Source organism: Falco biarmicus, chromosome 13 (genome assembly GCF_023638135.1).
Source record: "Falco biarmicus isolate bFalBia1 chromosome 13, bFalBia1.pri, whole genome shotgun sequence".
In the NCBI taxonomy this organism is placed as follows: domain Eukaryota; kingdom Metazoa; phylum Chordata; class Aves; order Falconiformes; family Falconidae; genus Falco; species Falco biarmicus.
The window spans coordinates 29522200-29540249 of NC_079300.1; the positions used below are offsets into that span (position 1 = coordinate 29522200).

The window sequence follows — 18050 nt, forward strand, 5'->3', positions numbered from 1 at the left end:
ACTGCTTGCCGCAGGTCACACATGCTGCTGGCGAAATGCATTTTAAAAATTCAATTTTTAACTTTCAAATTAAATATATTTCTTGCACTTCTGAATAGATCTTAAAATAGTAACAGAAGATGTCCTTAAATATAGTAGGATTTTTTTTAAAGTGTACAGATACACATTTATTATTGTTCACTACTGTTCACAGGTACCACAGATCTGAGAAAGGAATACTTTTCAGCCAGCAATACTTAACAGAGATGCAGCGATACCCTGATCAACCTCATACACTTCCATCTGCAGAAGACAGCACACACCAGCCTACCTTTTCACAAATCTAGGAGTCTCTAGAAGCCATTGACCTGGAGATGTCTTGTGACTCTCCAAGTCTCTTAATTTCTCATTTGTGAAATAAGCAGTAATCCTGGTTCTGACCACCTTCTGTTAGAAGTGATAAACTTGGATTAACTTGTAAAAGATCTAACAGTTGGACAAGTTTTACAATCAGACTGTGTGCTGTGTTAAGGAAACTGTGTCCTGTCCATGGCTAATTATACACAGGTGTTAAAATTATCCTGATCACTCTGTAATACCATGCATGGGAGAAACCTGTGTACTCAAACCGAATTACATGTCTGTGGCTCCACCAAGCTCCATGCCCAATGACAGTCCAGCTGCCTTCATTCCTCCCCAAAGGGCACCCTGTATGCCATACATACCCCTGGGATCTCTCTACTTCCAGTGTTGAGCCTGCGCTCCCGTCACGAGAAACTAGACACGAAGAAATTAAGATGGTTGCAGCTGGGAGCACTTTGCAACTGATAAAGGTGCCATCTAAATGTTGAAAGTGCAAAATTATTTTGCCTGGGCTATCAACTATAATTTTGGGCGTCATTTGTAATAACAAGTTAAGAAAAACCTCATTCTAAGCTGAGTATCATTTCATAGTACTTCCTTCAAAGCATAAAGCAACGATAACAATGCCACATTTTAAAAAGAACAGTAACCATTTTATTTTATGTTATTTTAAAAATAGGTTACAAAAGCTTGAGACAGAACAATCTTCCATTATTAAGTCTCAAATGCTGTGGGAAAATTCTTCTTACAGCTATTTAGTTCCTCAAATTGTTTATTACATTTATAGCCACCCATTCCAAAAAGCTTAACATTTTGAAGTTGACAAAAATGAAAGTTATATAGTGGGAAGCTCCATGCCATTTTTCAATCTGCATAAAAGCAGCACAAAGAAAAATCTTTTAAGTAATTAAGTAATTACTGTAATTTTGACATCAGGGCAAGAAGCTGCATGAACACATTTCAGAAAGGTCCTGTTTTCAATACAAATTCGCAACACTGCATATTTCCCATTCCAGACTTCTCAATTACTCTTTATATTCTGCCAAGACGACGACTACTGGCATTACTGAATTATTCCACATAAAAAAGAAAAAAAAAAAAGGTAAAAAAATTAAATAGGCAGCTAACAAAAGCTTTCCCAGTGACCCTAGGGAGGGTCAAAATTACAGCTGTAGCTGGACTACAGACTATTTTAACAAGTCATCATTAGAAGACTGTTCAATACAATAGATTTTTTCAAATCTATTTGTATATTCAGATCAAGCTCGAAAAGATCCCTCAGAGCTATGCAAGCAGGGTATCCTGATGGGCAGTGACACTGCAGAGGGCCCTGCACTGGCAAAACACCTGCACAGCAATCCCCTGCCCACATGCAGGAGTAACACCTTCAGACCACACTCAGTCCTAAGCCAAAATCAGACAGGAATAGAAATTAATAGGAACAAGCATTTTAAGCTGAAGTTTCTTGACTGAAGGAGGTATATGTATTTTTTTCTCCATCAGAAAAGTAAACATATTCAATATTAGCAATTTTTAGGACAGAAAAGTAAAATATAAATGATTTTTTTAAAGTCGGAACAATAGTTATCTTTGTTTTATCATCACAACTGTCATTTCCTATTTTCTCAAATATCACTACCTACACAGCAGATCCTCCCTCCCTCCCTCCCTCTGTCATAACGTCTTAGCTTAGGAAGACAGACAAACTAAGAATGCATAGCCTATGACTTTCAGTAGACTGTAGTTCAGTATTATCAAAACCAATTCTGCCTCTGAAACTCCCAAACATGTCTTCCAGAACATCTTAACTTTTTGCTTCCACGTATTTTAACTTAAGTACCAAAAGAACCTAGTATTTTCATAATGTATTCCCATATTCCAAAAGGGCATTCCAAAATGCCCTTGCTCAAACTTTCCAAAAATGAAATCCACTTTTGGCAGCAGTTAAGCTGGAGGGCAGAAGGGGGGGGGGGGGGGGGGGGGGGGGGCGGGAATCAGTCCAAAAGCCACGAGTTTGGAAAAAGCAAAGGTATAGAATGGAAACTCTTGTGCAGCAAGAGCCAGAGGAGCCACCAGTCCCCAACTTCAGCAAACACAAAATCCAGGGTCAGCTGGTGTTACAGAATTCTGCAGCTGCTGGGAGACCAAAACCTGCAGTAAACAGGGTATTGGCATGAGAAGTTTTATTTGACATCATCACTGACAAGTGGCCAACATGAAGCAGCCTGTGAGTGGCCAAAGAGAAGCACTGGCATGGAAAGTAAACTGAACTGATTTAAATAAAGACCTCTTCACCATTCACAGATAACTTTTTTCTTCTTCTGGTGCACTTTAGTGGTCTTCCTAATGAAAAAGTAATTTCTCAGCTTTTGGCAAATTAAAAAAAAAAAAAAAAAAAAAAAGACAACTGGCAACTAAACATGGTAATTACACCAGACTTGCTATTTCCTTTCTTAACCAGAAATATACAAACATTTCAGAGTTTACAGTTCTGTTTATCTACAGCCCTTTTGTAATGTTAGATCTCTGTCCAAAAGACATAAAAAAGACCTTCAAAACTCCCCATTAATAACTACTATTAATGCCATGTATAAACAAAAACTGCATTTAAAAATACAAGGTGTACATTTAAATCACATTTATTAGAAGGAAATACTACAGGATGGCAAGGAGCACCATTCATTAACTTTTTGTTTTAATGGCTAAAACAAGATGACCTTATGGTTCTATACCTAGTTTTTAATCCACAGACTGGAAAAGTAAGAAATAACTCTCATCTTTTTCAGGACTTTACTAGTTTCTTCAATTTTGATTGGAACAAGTAACTCAAATGAAAACAGTCCCAGCCTCCCCACAAAAATGGGTACCTAGGAAGAACAGATTATCAAACCCTGGTTTCACATGCTCAGTCAAATGCTGCTTAAATACTATTTCATTTTATTATCTGAACATTTAACAATGAACTTTAGCTTCAATTATTTCAATTTTTCTTTAAATACTTCATGAAGAAAACTGTATTTTAAATACAGGTATTTGTTTTATTCACTCATATACTGACAGGTCCCAATTTCAAGTTGTTTTACTAAGAAAATGCCAAAAAGAGTTCACAATGCATTTAACAACTTACAGAGCATCAAACAGCCTGTGACGTCAGGGGATTTGACTCTCTTGTACAAGGTCCTCCCTGCTGCTTCACTCTGCTGTGGTCCCTACCTGCCACTTACTGCAGACAGCAATCCTATTTCTTCCAGAACTGGGTCAAGAGCTACAGGAGCCAACCCAGCATGCACATAAGGTTTGTGAAACTTCTTCCCATTTTCTACTCCAGTCGGTGATATGAAGTTGTTTTTTTTTAAAAAAAAAAAAAAATAAATAAAAAATTCCCCGACACACACACACAAGCGAGCATAGTCCAGCTGCCAGCATGCCAGGGGTCCCCCACTGGCAGTGGCAGCCTTTCTACCCAGCGCTGGGGGAACCCCAGCTCCCCCAAAGGAAGCTAAACCCACCCCCAGACCTTGTCTCCCGTGCCCGCAGCCTGCCCCTCACTGTGCCCGCAGGGCAGTCCCAGCTGCTGGGATGCACCACCGTCAGAGCAACACCCCCACATCTGCCCCCAGCCACCTGACTTCATGGTCACAGACTGAACTCCGGGAATACACCGCCAGCCTGAAAATTGCTTCATAACTACTTCACAAATTCAGTCAGCATATGTTTACACCTTGAAAATTTGCTTTCTTTTTTTTTTAATATTGTTTCACAGTATTTTCACATGGTGCTGAAATCCAATTTACTCAAACATGGAAGTTGCGAAACCAAATAAAAATGTCTAAGCCATTTTAATTTACTTTATTACATTATTATGCATATTGGATATAACTGTTTTGTTTAAAAAATATTCTAAGACTCCCCTCCCAAGATTTTTTGTCCTAAGATTTCAGTGGTTGGTTTTGTTGCGTTTTAGGGGGGGTTTAAAGAGGGTTTTTGCTCTTAGTTTTTTTTTTTTAAAAAAGATAATCCACAGCCAGACAAATTATTCAGAAATGTAAGCCTCTGACTCGTTCAATTAAGGTTAGCTTTAAAACCTGTGATCATTTAAAGGTTCCAGCAGCATTAAAGCACTTCACTGCCAAATGAACCAGCCCTACCCAACAAACATGCTTTTCCAGAGTGGTTAGACTTGATGGATGCCCGGAAGTAGGAAAACAATAATTTGTTGACATGGGAAAAGATCCCCAACAGGGAGGGAATTATGCGAATGAGATTGGGAAATGTATACTTAGGTAGACAACATGTAGAGACAAAAACGGTCCCAAGTTCTGAACATGCTCTCATATCGAAATACCTGAAGCACTCAAAACACATTGCGCTCAGAGAAAAAACAAACGGCACCACAGTTAAGCATTCAATCAACACGTGGTCCCCAAGTGCCACATACAAAGAGCACATGGAAGAGCCACATTAAAAACACTGGGTGTTGAGCAGAAATTCTGTCGCTTTCATCGCCTAGAGAGAAAAATACAAACGTGAACCTCCCTGTTCCTCTGCTTCACACACTGCTCTAGACTACCTGGGGAAGAGGTAAAGTCACCGAAATTAAAACCTGGACCACATCATTGGAAAGAGTCTCACAGGATGCTACCACCTGACTATTAGACATGACAGTTAATGCTTGCTAATAATTAAACATTCAGACAACAGCAGCAACAGTATCAGAGAAAGCAGCTGCTTTAGGGTGGGTGATCCCATGCAGCGGCAAAGATCACGCCAGTAGGAATGCCAGAAAATTGTGCTAATGGTGACACTGGGCTTCTTTTACAGCATGCACTACTTCAATTAATCTGCAAAGGGCCAGAGCCACATGACACTGACAGTCTTTCTCAAACATCGAGTGCACACTCAAAAGGGTTCAGCCTCATCAGCATGCTACATTAAATATCTGCACTATTTCACGCCTTTAAACAACCAGGTAGCTGAAATAACCAAGGTCGGATACAAATGCCTACTTATAAAAATGGCTTTCTGTCAAAATAGGCTATATGCCATTACTAACCATTCTCGAGAAAAGCCTTCTACTTGAAGAAAGCAAGGTTCAAAACAGAATGTCTAAGCACCTATTTTGTTCATGCAAGCCGTACAACGGTGTAATAAAGCTAAGAAACTTGAAGTTAGGAGACTGATGGTATCATTTTTTTCTCCCTGAACTTTCCCATGCACTTGTGTAAACCACTGAACCTTCCTTACACCTACTCCCTCTAACGTGCCTGGCCACCACCTATTTGGACTGTAGGTATTCTAGGAACTTGCACAGCATCATTACACATACATATATGCATATAAATAAAAATCTACATTTTTAAGTCTTTTTAAATACAGACAATACTTTGTATCCCTTTGTTCATAAAAAAGGTTACTAAAATTACAAGTCTTTCTCCATTAATTATGCTTTTGCCTCAAAACCATCATCCATGCCCACATCAACCAGATTTGATCTGGTCTTTCCCTGCAACGTCTTACGGCACTTCAGGTTGGCACACTGCTTTGAGGAAGCCTGCCCAAAGGAAACGAGTTTAAAAGATCAAAGAAATAAGACTGTCATGAAAGATTCTTTATACAGATTAGGTATTTTTACAGGAAAAGCCAAAACTTTGTTTTGTGCAAAACTGGAATTGTACCAGCTGCCTTAACATCACTCCCCACTGTACTTTGAGCAGAGGTTAATTACCATGGTGATAGGTTAATAAATACCTACAGGTCAGATTAGATAAGGCCAAAGCTTTGTTAACTTCCCCCTTGGCAGCACAAGTCTTTCCTACATCTCTGGTTTCAAGGCACAGTGATGCCTGTCCTTCATGATTTCAGTTGAAGACACATCGGACAGCTCTAACAGTCTCTACAAAGCCCTCTTTCCTTTTTTTTAAATCAATATAGGTATTTTAGCATTTTAATTTTAGTGTTTTGTGCCCAGGCTCCACCAGGTGCTGTGCCCAAGCCTTCTGCTAGGGGCAGTCAGAGAAGAGCAGCACCTCAGATAGCAGAGATGTGAAACATCAGCCTGGATCTCAGTGCTGGGAAAGCAAGCTTAAAACTGAGCTCCCGTTGCTTCTGATCACCCGGGGAAACATCACCTCTCAAGGCTGGCCTGAGCAGTGAGGAGGCATTAGTAGTTAAAATACTTCATTCCTCTGCCGTGAGGCTGGGCAGAAATTACTTCTTAGGTAACGTTTTCAAACCTGCTTTCACCATCACAAATGCTCTAAAATACAGAAGCATGTGTACAAAACCCAAGCATGGTGCTACAAACACATCAAAAAGGCATCACAAGTCCTACCCCAAGTGACAAGAGATTACGAAAGAGCAATATACTCCAATTTAGATAGCTTGACTTGCGTTTCACCTCCCTGTTTTGTACCTGTGGGTTTCAAACATGCAGCTCAGGTCGGGGCAGCAGCACATTAAGGAGCTTTTCAAAGACTTCCAGGAGTGTCTCTGAACTCATGATATAGACTACTTGGCAGCTCAATTCTCTTTGATTTTTTTCTCCCTTTTCTTTTAAAATGCTTATTTTTATTAATGAACGACTGTTCCGTCAGATTGAGGGGTCTTCCCCCGCTCCACATCCAACATCACAGTCTTGAAAAGCAGATCTTTTACACAAGGTATTGTCACCACAGCACAGCTTTTTAAATATTCAGTTTACATGGTCTCCCTCTTACACAAGTAGGCAACATTGCACTGCCAGAAATGCGTTTTGCTGCAAGGAGAAACAGATGACACAGGTATGCTTTTGCAATCCTGTTTATTTACATACATGTTCACAAGGCTGTGCTTCTCTGAATTCTGCTGGGTACCAAGAGACACCATTCCTTGCTCAACATCAAGTCCCTTTTTTCGGTAGGCACTAACCCAAAATTTCTCTGAACTGCTTCGTAGCAGGCTGTATTTCTGTAGCTGTCTTTAGCTGGCTGTGGGTTGTTTGGGGTTCTTTTTTTTCACTTTCAGGCTCTCTCTTCTTAGAATACAGCATTTCTTACAGTTATTTTCATAGAATGGCATAAGACTGACCTGATTTCAGCTGATTGTCACTATCGTTTGTCACTAGGTTACGAAAAAAAGCAATTAACACCTGCATGCTGCAGAAGTGTTTAAGAAACTAACAGTATTTCCTTGCTTTACTAGTCATGACAGCACATTATTGGAATTAGTAAGGAACCTAACAGGTAACAGCTTCTTCTTTACAAGGTTGTGTACCAGTTACTTTGGAAGGCATCTGAAAGGAATTAAGTACAAGAATTGTACGGCTGCATGTATGCCAAGACCATTATGTTATGCATTGGTTTACTTTATCAGATCTCATCCAGACAGAACAATTTCAGGCAGAACATTCTCAGTGTGCTTACAATAACTTAAAGAGAGGTTAAAAAGGGTTCGGCTTTATACCAACTCAGTGTTAGGCTACGCAAACGTGGCTCTCTTCCTCAGTTCGCTCTTCTGAACCCGTACAAGAGTTTTTCATCTATGTACTTCACATGCTGAAGGCACTATAGTACATCACAGCTATACAAACAGTTACGAACTCAATCCATTACATCCCTATTTCAAAGCCTGTGCTAACACCTGATCACCATTCTACTAAATGGTTTCTGTGTTTTAAATTACAATATGTGCATATAATACACTTTTCATACAGGAATATTCAGACGTTTCTCCTTTGCTGCAGCGTGACTCAATTTTCTTTTCACATAATGGGACACCTAAAGTCGAGAAAACTTTAAAGTAGTAAATGGTTTTTATAATACAATTTAAGTTCACATCTTCTCTTAAAAAAACAACAAAAAAACCACCAAAAAACAAAAAACCAAAACAACATACCAACAAAAAACACAAACACCAAAGGTCCATGAATAAAATGGCTGCCATTTTACCTTTCCCCACCCAATACCGCATTCCTACATAGCATCAAAAAGGGCAACTCCCCAAACACAAAATAACAGGTCTAAAAAAAATATACAGTAGAATTAAACAGTACACAAATTGCAAAGCTTCAATTACTTTTTTTTAAAACCCTATAATAACTTCAAATTTTAAATAGTGAATTACTAACTTTCTCTTCTGAGGTCAGACTAAAATAAGTCCTAAGGCAGCTTATTTGCCATATTTAGGAGAGTCAAACCGGAGCAATGACAAACATCTGGCTATGATTCTTTCTGGAATTTTGATTATTTCTTCCCAGTCAGGGAAGAAAAACACAAGCTAACTAATACTTGATTCCTTCAGCATAGCGCTTAATAGGATTCAGAAGCAGCCTGTCCCCCTACTTCCCACATATTTAAGCTGTTAATACTTTTACAACACAGAGGGGAAAAAGCAGTTGAAGAGAGAGCGAGGGAGAGGCGGGAGAGCAGCTCATGCCAGAGCCTGGCTCTGCCAAAGAGGTGGCAGCAGGCTGCCTGGTCCTGCCGGAGAATCTGTAATGCCGCTAACACTGGCGACGTGCTCGGGGTTTGCCATGGCCTGCAGTAAGGATGGCCTCTCTGAAAAATCAGAGTAAATGTTTTGCAGTGCCCACTACGCTCTCCATTTTTAACAGATGTGTATTTCTTACTTAAAACTGCTCAATAATAGCATTTTAAGCTACATAATTTCAGCTTGAGCCCCAACAAAGTTCTTACAGGTACTAACACTACCATAAGAAGTTACAGATAAGCAGCATTTTCCAGTATGCATGAGCCAAAAACACTCTCCAAACTGCAGGAAGTCACGACACACGTACAAGCTGTCAGATTGCTTCTTCGGCTGTCCCGAAATCCCTCCTGCGCTCCTAGCCCAGCTCCTGATTTCAGGACCCTTGACTACAGTGACTCATGGTCACAGGCTCTAATGGCTGGTCGGAAACAATGAGCACCTGAAGAGGTGCCATTTTCATGACACCTTTTCAATTACAGATGCCTGCAAACTGCACAGAAACCAGAACAACTAAACATAGTTACTCTATTCTATTCTAAGCATAAGGATCTAAAGTAATTTTGCAATTTTAATAACGCAATTTGTAAATTTAAATAAACCAAGGAAGAGTCATAAAGGTTGCCAGCAAAGACAGTACCAATATTGGACTGAGTAATCATCAATTAACTGTTTTCAACTTAGGACAGATTAAGTCACTTAAATTTTGTAGTAATATAATAGTAAGTGTTACAGGATACATCAGTAAAGTCCAAAATAGACACGAGCATGGAGAGGACGATACCTAATAAGGGAGGAGGGGAGAAAGCGTAATCTTTTTTTGACTAGCCTTTTCTGACAAACAGCAGTGGAGTCAAGCACTTCCCTCCCAGGCAGCCCACCAGTGCTAGAGGGAGAGGGACACACTGCAAAGTGCCACAGGGATGAGGAACATGCTCTGTCTTTCACGTCCTTGGTAAGAAAATGAGAACAGATACAGCAACCTTCAAGAAAGTAAGTCATGCACAAGGGAACAGGTCTGGTAGAAATACAGAAAACATGAAAAATCCCAACAAAACGAAGCATTTTCCTAAGGCCCAGCTTCACACTCCAAGGCACCAGAACATCTGCACTCGCCTAACCCACAAAGCCTTAAACAATACTTCAGAGCATGGTAAGACTGCAAGACAAAACTGAAATCCCAGCACAAGAAACACAAGTTAGCTCAAATCTAAGGCAAATGCAAACCAACAAAGCTAACTCGTACTATTAACGCGTGCATAATACCAAGACTTATGTTTTATTGAGACACAAGTTACTTCATTTTTTTTAAAAAAAACCACAAAACTCATAGACTTGTGTACTCAAAGCAACCCAACAAACAATAGCATGAAAGAGAATATTCTAGTTTTAAGTTTTTGCACTGAGTAGAGCAGGCAGGCAGACCCACCTGGTTTTGCTGAGCACTAACTGTGCTATTATTTTATGATGGCTATAACAGTTCTACATAATTCATTCTCCTGTAGGTAAAAATAGATAAAAGTTCAACTATAACATAACACCTAAGTATTTCACACTCTCAAATTATATTTTATGTTCAAACAGAAGGAGAAGAGGAAGTACACACAACTGAAGAAGTGTCAAGTTCTCCCCAGACAGAGTCTGATAAACCTGAAGCATGAGAATCTAAACTTCTCTTTCTGGGGCACTTTCTCAGAGCATAGAGCATAATTCATGTAAGAAAGTAAGCACACCTTTCCTACATAAGAAACAACATACGGACCAAATATTAAACATCACATTATGGCAGCAATTCCATTAAACGTCTTACAAGCTAGTGCAAAGAGAAATCGGGGTCAGAGAGGCAGACCTTACAGTCTGCTTGCCTACAGACCCCCAAAAAAGTATTGCATCGGAGAAAGCAGCTGGAGGATGCGACAAGTCTGACCCCTTTCTTATTGACTAAACCATGATTTCACTTACTGGGATTTTAAGACAGCACCAGACTCTCACCTACTCAGTATCACTCTTCTTCCAACTAAGTCATGCAAAAAGACCCCTTGTTTCCTCTAACCCAGGCACTCATGCTGTACTCCATGTCTTTGACAGCCCATATGTTTGTTGCTGTAACATGCTCCGCTTCCAACTCTACCACAAATGAACGCAAAAGCTTTCAGTAAGTGTAAATCAAAACTTCCTATACCCTAAATTCCTATAGCTTAAGTTATCCTTTCTTGCAGCACCTTTTATTGTCTTCCATAACCAGCACCAGACAAGCACAATTTCTCCAAATGGTCTTTTTGGCAAATTAAACCCAGCCTAGGCCCTTCCACTTAACAGTCTGCAATATTTTTACGCTGATCAAAGGCCTCCATGCTTAACCTCTTAAGAAAATCAGGAAAGCTGGCAGAACTTCTATTGTAAAACCCTGATTACTTTTAAGTGTGCCCACTGTTTGAATTAAATTGAATTTTCCAATCATTCAGCTAGTAGTCTGCAAAACCACCCATTTGGACAGACTTAGCTTGGAGGGAATAGGACAGATACTCCGTGATATGGCACATGCAAGATTTGAACTGACTAAACAAGCTGCCTATAAAAAGGGAAACCCCACATCTCATTAAAATAATTAATATTCCAGCCTAGCTTTGGATGGATATGTTTCATTCTCTTTTCTGTTTTGGGAGGAAAAGGAGAAACCATAAACACCCAATTTTCAATTTTTTAAATCCTAGAAAACATTTGAGCATTACTCTATCCCCTAACACTCAAAATAGATTCCCTGGAGAAGAGCTCTGCCCCAGCATACTTTAAAGAACAGCTCACTCTTACTGATTAACGCGATTCATAGTTAGAAAGGAAACTTACAGTACAAATGGTGAGAGCGGACAGAGACAGTGGATTTTAGACTAAAGGCAGTGGAATGTCACCATAATGACCTTTTAACACACTGTTCTAAATACTACAATAACATGAAGGAAAGGTTGTCCTTTCCTATTGTGTTCTTGTCCCATCTGTTATGCCACTTTGTCAGTCCTTTTCTTGCTCTTTGGCAAATTAAAAAACTCAAGTGATGGGGAAGAGCTATCAAATGGGAGTATCCACCAACACCTGCTGGGAGACAAGCAAGTGTTTTAAATGCATCTTGGAGAAAGGAGGGGATAACGAGGAAAAGCTGCATGGATTATATCATCATTGCAGCAACTCTGTTTATCCCATACAGTTAAAATTGCTGATGTGGCTCATTTTAGACAGCATCAGAAGCAAGGCAGTAAACAGGGCTCCTGCATCAGCTTCTCTACCATGCTGCACAGAGAAGACCCCTCTCCAGAAGCTGACCACTGTGCCTAGTCAGTCTCTTCCACCAACACACCACTTTTCTCAGTAAAAGGGTATTTACCATAGTTCCTAACAGAAAGAAGGGAAAATTATCTGAATAGAGGAAAAAAAAAACCCCAAACACTTTTGCCATAAGCGACATCTCCAGAAGACAGTGCCAACAGCACCTATGAGAAAGGCTTCAGTGTCCCACTACACTGTAGAATTATTACTGACCTGAATCAATACACACAAGCCCTACGAAACACATAATGACACCACCACCTCATTTCCACACCCAGTGGAAAAAAAATAATGCAAAAGCAAAGAGGAGTGGGCAAGCAGCACTACAATCAGAGCCTCAATCCCTCTAGGACAGCTGCTTAATCACTAATTTCTCCCATTGTGTTTTAAAAAAACCCAAGAACATCTGTGCTAGCCCACACCTATTCAGTAAATGTGGCTGACTCTTCCTAATTCTCTCCCACAATCCCCAAGTGAAAAATTTCAATTTTCCATCACAAACAGCAGTCAGCAGTTACTGCTATCCCAGCAGTCCACCGAACTTAGGAGGCAGAGGGTTACAATTTAATACCTCATCCCTGTTTGCTATCATTTGCTACCTCTTTAGACAAAAATGAAAGGCAATGTAGGCAGTGTATTGGCATTAGCAACATCAGAGTTGCTGACTATGGACCGTTTTGTGCTCGATGCTGTGCAAATGAACAAAGGATGACCCCTTCTCACCGCTTACAACACCAGGCAAAAGTTTCCAAGTTGTTCAGTTCCGAATGACCTTGTAAAGAAGAACAGTATGATATTAACTATGGCCTCAGCATGCTAGATGCCCAAATTCAGGTGTTTCCGTGGATGTCACAACCCAAGAGAGCTTTCCAGGTAAAAAGAGAAAACTAAGATAGCTCCTGATTAAGGGAACCTCTATTGTGATGGGAAAAAAACCACCTACAATGGTACTGCACTGTGGCCCACTTAGGGGATGGAGCCGAGTACCTTCTTGCAGGAGACTACAGACAGGGCCCTGAAGGACCTTGAAAGCGGAGGTAAGCAACCTACATTTGAAGCTACAAAGAGAGGGAGCCAGTGAAGTGAAACAAAAAATGGTCAGGCAGTAGCAGCTGCTAGGAACAACTGAGTGGGTTGATACTCACTGCAACATGCAAAACAGGTACATACAGAGCAGGACTAGAGAGGCTGAAGCCGACAAGGTGACTGCAACAACAAAGGTGTGAAATGAGGTGGTCCTGGGATGGGATCAGTTTTAGCTGTTTAGTTAAATAGTACCACCCTAGAGATTGCAAGCACGCCTGCACAGGGTGGCCTGCTAAAGGAAGTGAAGGAATCAGAGGCGAATATAAACCACATTATTGGTCAGACAGGGGAGACTGGAGTATGACTCACAGCAGCCAAAAAACTAGCATGAGGAATTTATGTTTTATACATGCGAAGCTTGATGTTGACACATAAATATGAAAACCAAGTTTCACCAGGCAAAGGCTGATTTTATTTAGAGCTGAGAGACAATCCAGAGTTTAGACATCGTGAAGAACAAGCCACAGCTGAATTTACATTCAATGGTAAGACTTAACAACAAAGTCCTATAGGGCAAGACAAGGGGTTAAGGACGGAACTAAACTGGACCTGCAATGGAAGCCAGAGAGCAATGAAGATAACTGGGAGGATCTATAGCCCAGACTGTTCCAGCACATGAAGGAGAACCAGGTCAAGACAGTTTCAAAAAACAAGGTATTGTGGAAGTAGTGAACCATACCGAGCACAGGCAAGAACTAAGGGGAACCAAGGGAAGGTGCTCAGAGGTTAGAGAACAGCAGAGATGCTAGCACAGAGCTCCAGGACAGGACCGCAGGGCCACCTGAGCATCAGCAAGTCTGAAGGCTGAAAAGGTTTCTGAGGCAAGTGTAGACAAAGCATTTTCCTTCAGCAGTAGATCAAAGACAATAAAATAGGCTTTGACTGTGTCAGAAAGAGCCAGATAAGAGTTATAAAGATGAAGAGGGTAAGGTTACTGAGGAAACTGGAAGATTTGCATGAGAAGAGCAGGCAGAGTTGGTACAGATATGACAAGGAAGAGAAGGAAAACATCTATGCTTTAGGCTATACAGGAGATTTCCAGTCATTAACTTCATGTAATAAAGCAGAGACCAGGAGTTAGAAATTCTTTCTTGATTTTAACAGTTTACAGTAGACTTGCATCAATTTTGAAAATTATAGAGTTGGGGCAGTTGCTTAGCGCTTTTTCTTCTTTTTTAAAATCAAATCACAAAAGCACCAATGTCTACACCAACTTGAAAAAAAAACCAAACAAAAAAAAAATCACACATCAAAAGAATCAAAGTCATCAGATGTGGGTTGTATGCAGTAAATGAGGGGTGGATGGGTTTGCTGTACCCTCTGTGTCCTCAGGTGGGAGGATATAGGCACAGCCTCACACTGAACCAAAAAAAAAATTTTACAAAATTAGATTTCATGTTTGAGTGTTGAACAGCTGGACAGCAATCTATAGAAGACATCCCCAAAAGCCACTATTTCTTCAAAGCTCCATATCTTTTTTACTCTACTTGGAAAAACCTGTTTACATCTGTGCAACAAACTAAGGCTACAAGTGCTAATTTAAAGTCAGTCTGATACTAACGCAGAATATCTGATAGCTGAATATCTTCACCAGAACAAGTCTGTTTTGTAACAACAGATCTTTAGCCAAGCTAAAACTAAAATCTGAGGTTAATGCTGAGAATGAAACAAGAATCTGAAGAACAAAAATATTTTTTTGTTTAAAAACAGAACCACCGCAATATGAGCACAGTTTGTATTTCTTAAGGCTGATTTCCCCAATAGCCCAGCAAGTAGAGTTTTAATAGAAATTTTCAGAAACATCACTACTCCTCTGGTGCCTTCCTCCCAAAGTGAGGCAACAAGCAAAAACTTTAAACAGGAGCTAGTTCAGTTGAAGAGGAGTGAAGAAGCCATTAAAATAATTAATAAAAAATAGTAACTAAAAGAAAGCTCCTCTGCTGTCCCAGCTGCCAAATCAACAAAGCTGCAAGTGGCTCAGGAAGCAAGAACACTTTGGCAGAAGACAGTTGGTGTTCCCCCAAAGCAAATAACAGTTAAAGCTGCTTGTTACAGTATGTGCTTGTATTTAAAGGCTGTTAAAAACACAAAACATCTGTTATACTTAAAAGATTTTAAAACAACAAGATGTGCTACTTATTTAACTACTTCTAAGTAGGTAAAATCCCTACAGGAATCTTTATTCAAATATCGCCTCTGTACAGTAGCACATCCTATGAGCTTTACATTATTGGAGGCTAAGTGTACTTGATAGCAGGTTTAAACCTCTCTTACCTCAATGTCAAGTACTTCCACCGTGTTGTCCAACATCTTTATTTTGATCGGTAGGTCCCGCTCGTGCATTTTGGCAGGAGATGATGCCACTGCAGTAGAGAGGTTCTGTCCCGGCTCCAAGGTACTCACTCCCGCATTTTTCTGGACACCCAAACGAGAGCCAGGAGTCTGCAAGACTCTGTACGTTCCTTCTATCTCTCCCATCTTTCAGCACTGAGCAGGGTCTAAAGAAACCTGGAAGAAAATAGAAGGTTACCGCCTGAAAGTTTTCCACTGACACCCCATATGAAAATAATACCCACTAAAGCACAATCACACGCCAAGTCCTTATTTAATGCTCTTCCTCCCGCTATTAAAACCAATGAAAAAGTTGATGAAACTCAGGTCAAAAATCCAGCTACTGGGAAGAAAAATAAGTGGAGGAAAAAAAACCCACCCTAAAAAACACAACTATCCCAAAACATGGCTAGGAAACAGGATACTCAAACCTGTGCCCTCTACCCACTATCATATTGACATTTTAATTTCCAATTAATTTTTCTGCCAATTTAGCTCACTAACCAAGGACACCACAAGCAGCACGAGTGCTGCTGACAGCACAAGAAAAGCCGCAGGCAGCGAAGGGTCAGGCAGGACTCTGCCTCTCACTGGTACCTAGCCATCCTGTTGACTTTGCTACAACATCGGACCACACCCCAAGATAACAGGAACAATTAACTTTCTTCATCCCCCAAAATGACGACTCATGCAAAACTGTAACTATGCCAACCAATGCTGGCTGCTCAGAGCCTTCATAATGCAGATTTCTGCAGCAGATAACAGTTCTTCACCTTATTAGCAAACCCACACTGTACCCAGATTAAGTCAGTGGACAAAAATCTCAATTACAGAAATCTACACTAGTTCAAGTAGGCTGACTCTTGTATCTTGATCCTTACTTTCATGGTTCAGTGGCAGTCGTTGAAAAGCAAATGTTTTAATTTGACACAGGGGAAAAAGACTTGCATGCCTCCCCAGCCCTCCGCGCCACAGGAACAGTGGCAATATTTGCACAGGGATTGCAGCAGGGTCGACATGAATGTGAGGCACGTGTGCTCAGGATGCAATGTGCCCAACAAAGCCACTGGCATAAAGTATTTGGCAACAGCGTGCAAGGCACTCAGCAGAAATACATGCAGAAACATACAGGCTCCTCAGTGCTTTCGGTTGCATTTCCTACATATCACACTCCATGTGAACTACCAAAAGTACGGGGATACTGATACTGGGACAGCCTTGGCATGGCCACCACACTACAAAAAATTCAATGAAGTGTTAGATTACTGTTTCATAATAAACGTGTTTTGTCTAAAAAGGAGTGAGGCAGATCATGAAAACATTCCTTTGTCCCTCTACGCTTTGAGTAGGCAGGCAGTCCGCACTGTGAATCTAAGTGGAGCCAACCACACATGTAGTCAAAAATTAGGGGCGGGGGGGGCGCGGGGTAGGTATTAATCTTTGTACCCACTGAGACTGGTCAAACATCTTCCTGGCTTGCAGAACAGTGGATTTCAGCTTTATGGGTTTTTTTCTTTTTATACTTGCAGACACCTGTACAGATAAACTTGTCACAGGAGAGGAGGCAGCTGCCTCCTTCCTAATTACACTACAAGGCTTGTTTGGCTTAGGTGTCTCTCAGAGCCCTTGTGAGTGCTGCAGAGCCATGATGGAGCTCAAGACCACTGCAGAGACACCTCCAGTTTCCCAACTGACAACACACAAAACGAGAAAGTGTGAGAAGGATGATCACAACCTTAGAAGTGTGTGTACGCTGCCCAGTGCCTAACCTACCAGTTTTAAGGTAACAAATTAGCAGAAATTTTCTTTCTTAGACTGTTTTGCGCACATCTTTTCACTGAACTTCCCAGTTTGCGTGGCCATGCAGCAAAGGAGAAAAACTTTTAAAATCACTGCAACAGCAAAAATCAGCAGGGCCAGCTGCCCAGGTTACACCTCTAACTGCTAATCTGAAGAGAAACCATAGCTCTGTGTCATCTATACCGCCTTGATACTGTGTCCTTGTAACTTAACCACATGGTAAAATTTTGCTACTACCATTCAGATGGAACTGAAGCTGCTCAGAATCAGTTACACTTTTCACAAGGCTATTTATTACACAACTGCTCTTACAATTAGTACTCCATGAACACACTCATCCCATTCTGAATAAAGAGCTACTAGAAGGGACAGACGCTGCAGTTACTCAAAAGGAAAAAGACATGAGCAGTGACAGCCAAGGTAGCACACGGAGCAGCCTCATGGCAGAGAGGCTTTGGCAGCCTCGCCTCTAGCAGAAGCCAGCGAGTTCCCAAAGGCAAGGCAGGCAGGCCAGCCAACTCCAGGCTAAACGAGGAGATCTTGGGTATTTCTACTAGCTTTAGATACCAGCAAGGAGAGACCAAAGTCACATCAAACAGAAACTGCAGATGTCAAAGTCCTTCCTTACAGGTCTAAACAGGAAGAGTGAACCCAGGGGGGCTAAGGACGCTTTCCTAAAAATACTTACCACTAGACTAGTCTCCAGC

At 40.8% G+C, this 18050-nt stretch overlaps 1 protein-coding gene across 11 annotated transcripts in view; it reads right to left on the minus strand.

Annotated features, from left to right (window-relative positions):
* Positions 1–18050, minus strand: part of FARP2 (FERM, ARH/RhoGEF and pleckstrin domain protein 2) — an 81310-nt gene that overhangs the window by 61188 nt on the left and 2072 nt on the right. For all 11 annotated transcript variants that reach the window (XR_008825075.1, XM_056357875.1, XM_056357879.1 and 8 more), the window contains exon 2: positions 15487–15720. Coding sequence is in view for 10 of the 11 variants with exons in the window: in XM_056357875.1 (XP_056213850.1) it covers positions 15487–15690 (204 nt within the window). In the remaining variant the exon portion in view is untranslated. The remainder of the gene's footprint in view (positions 1–15486; positions 15721–18050) is intronic.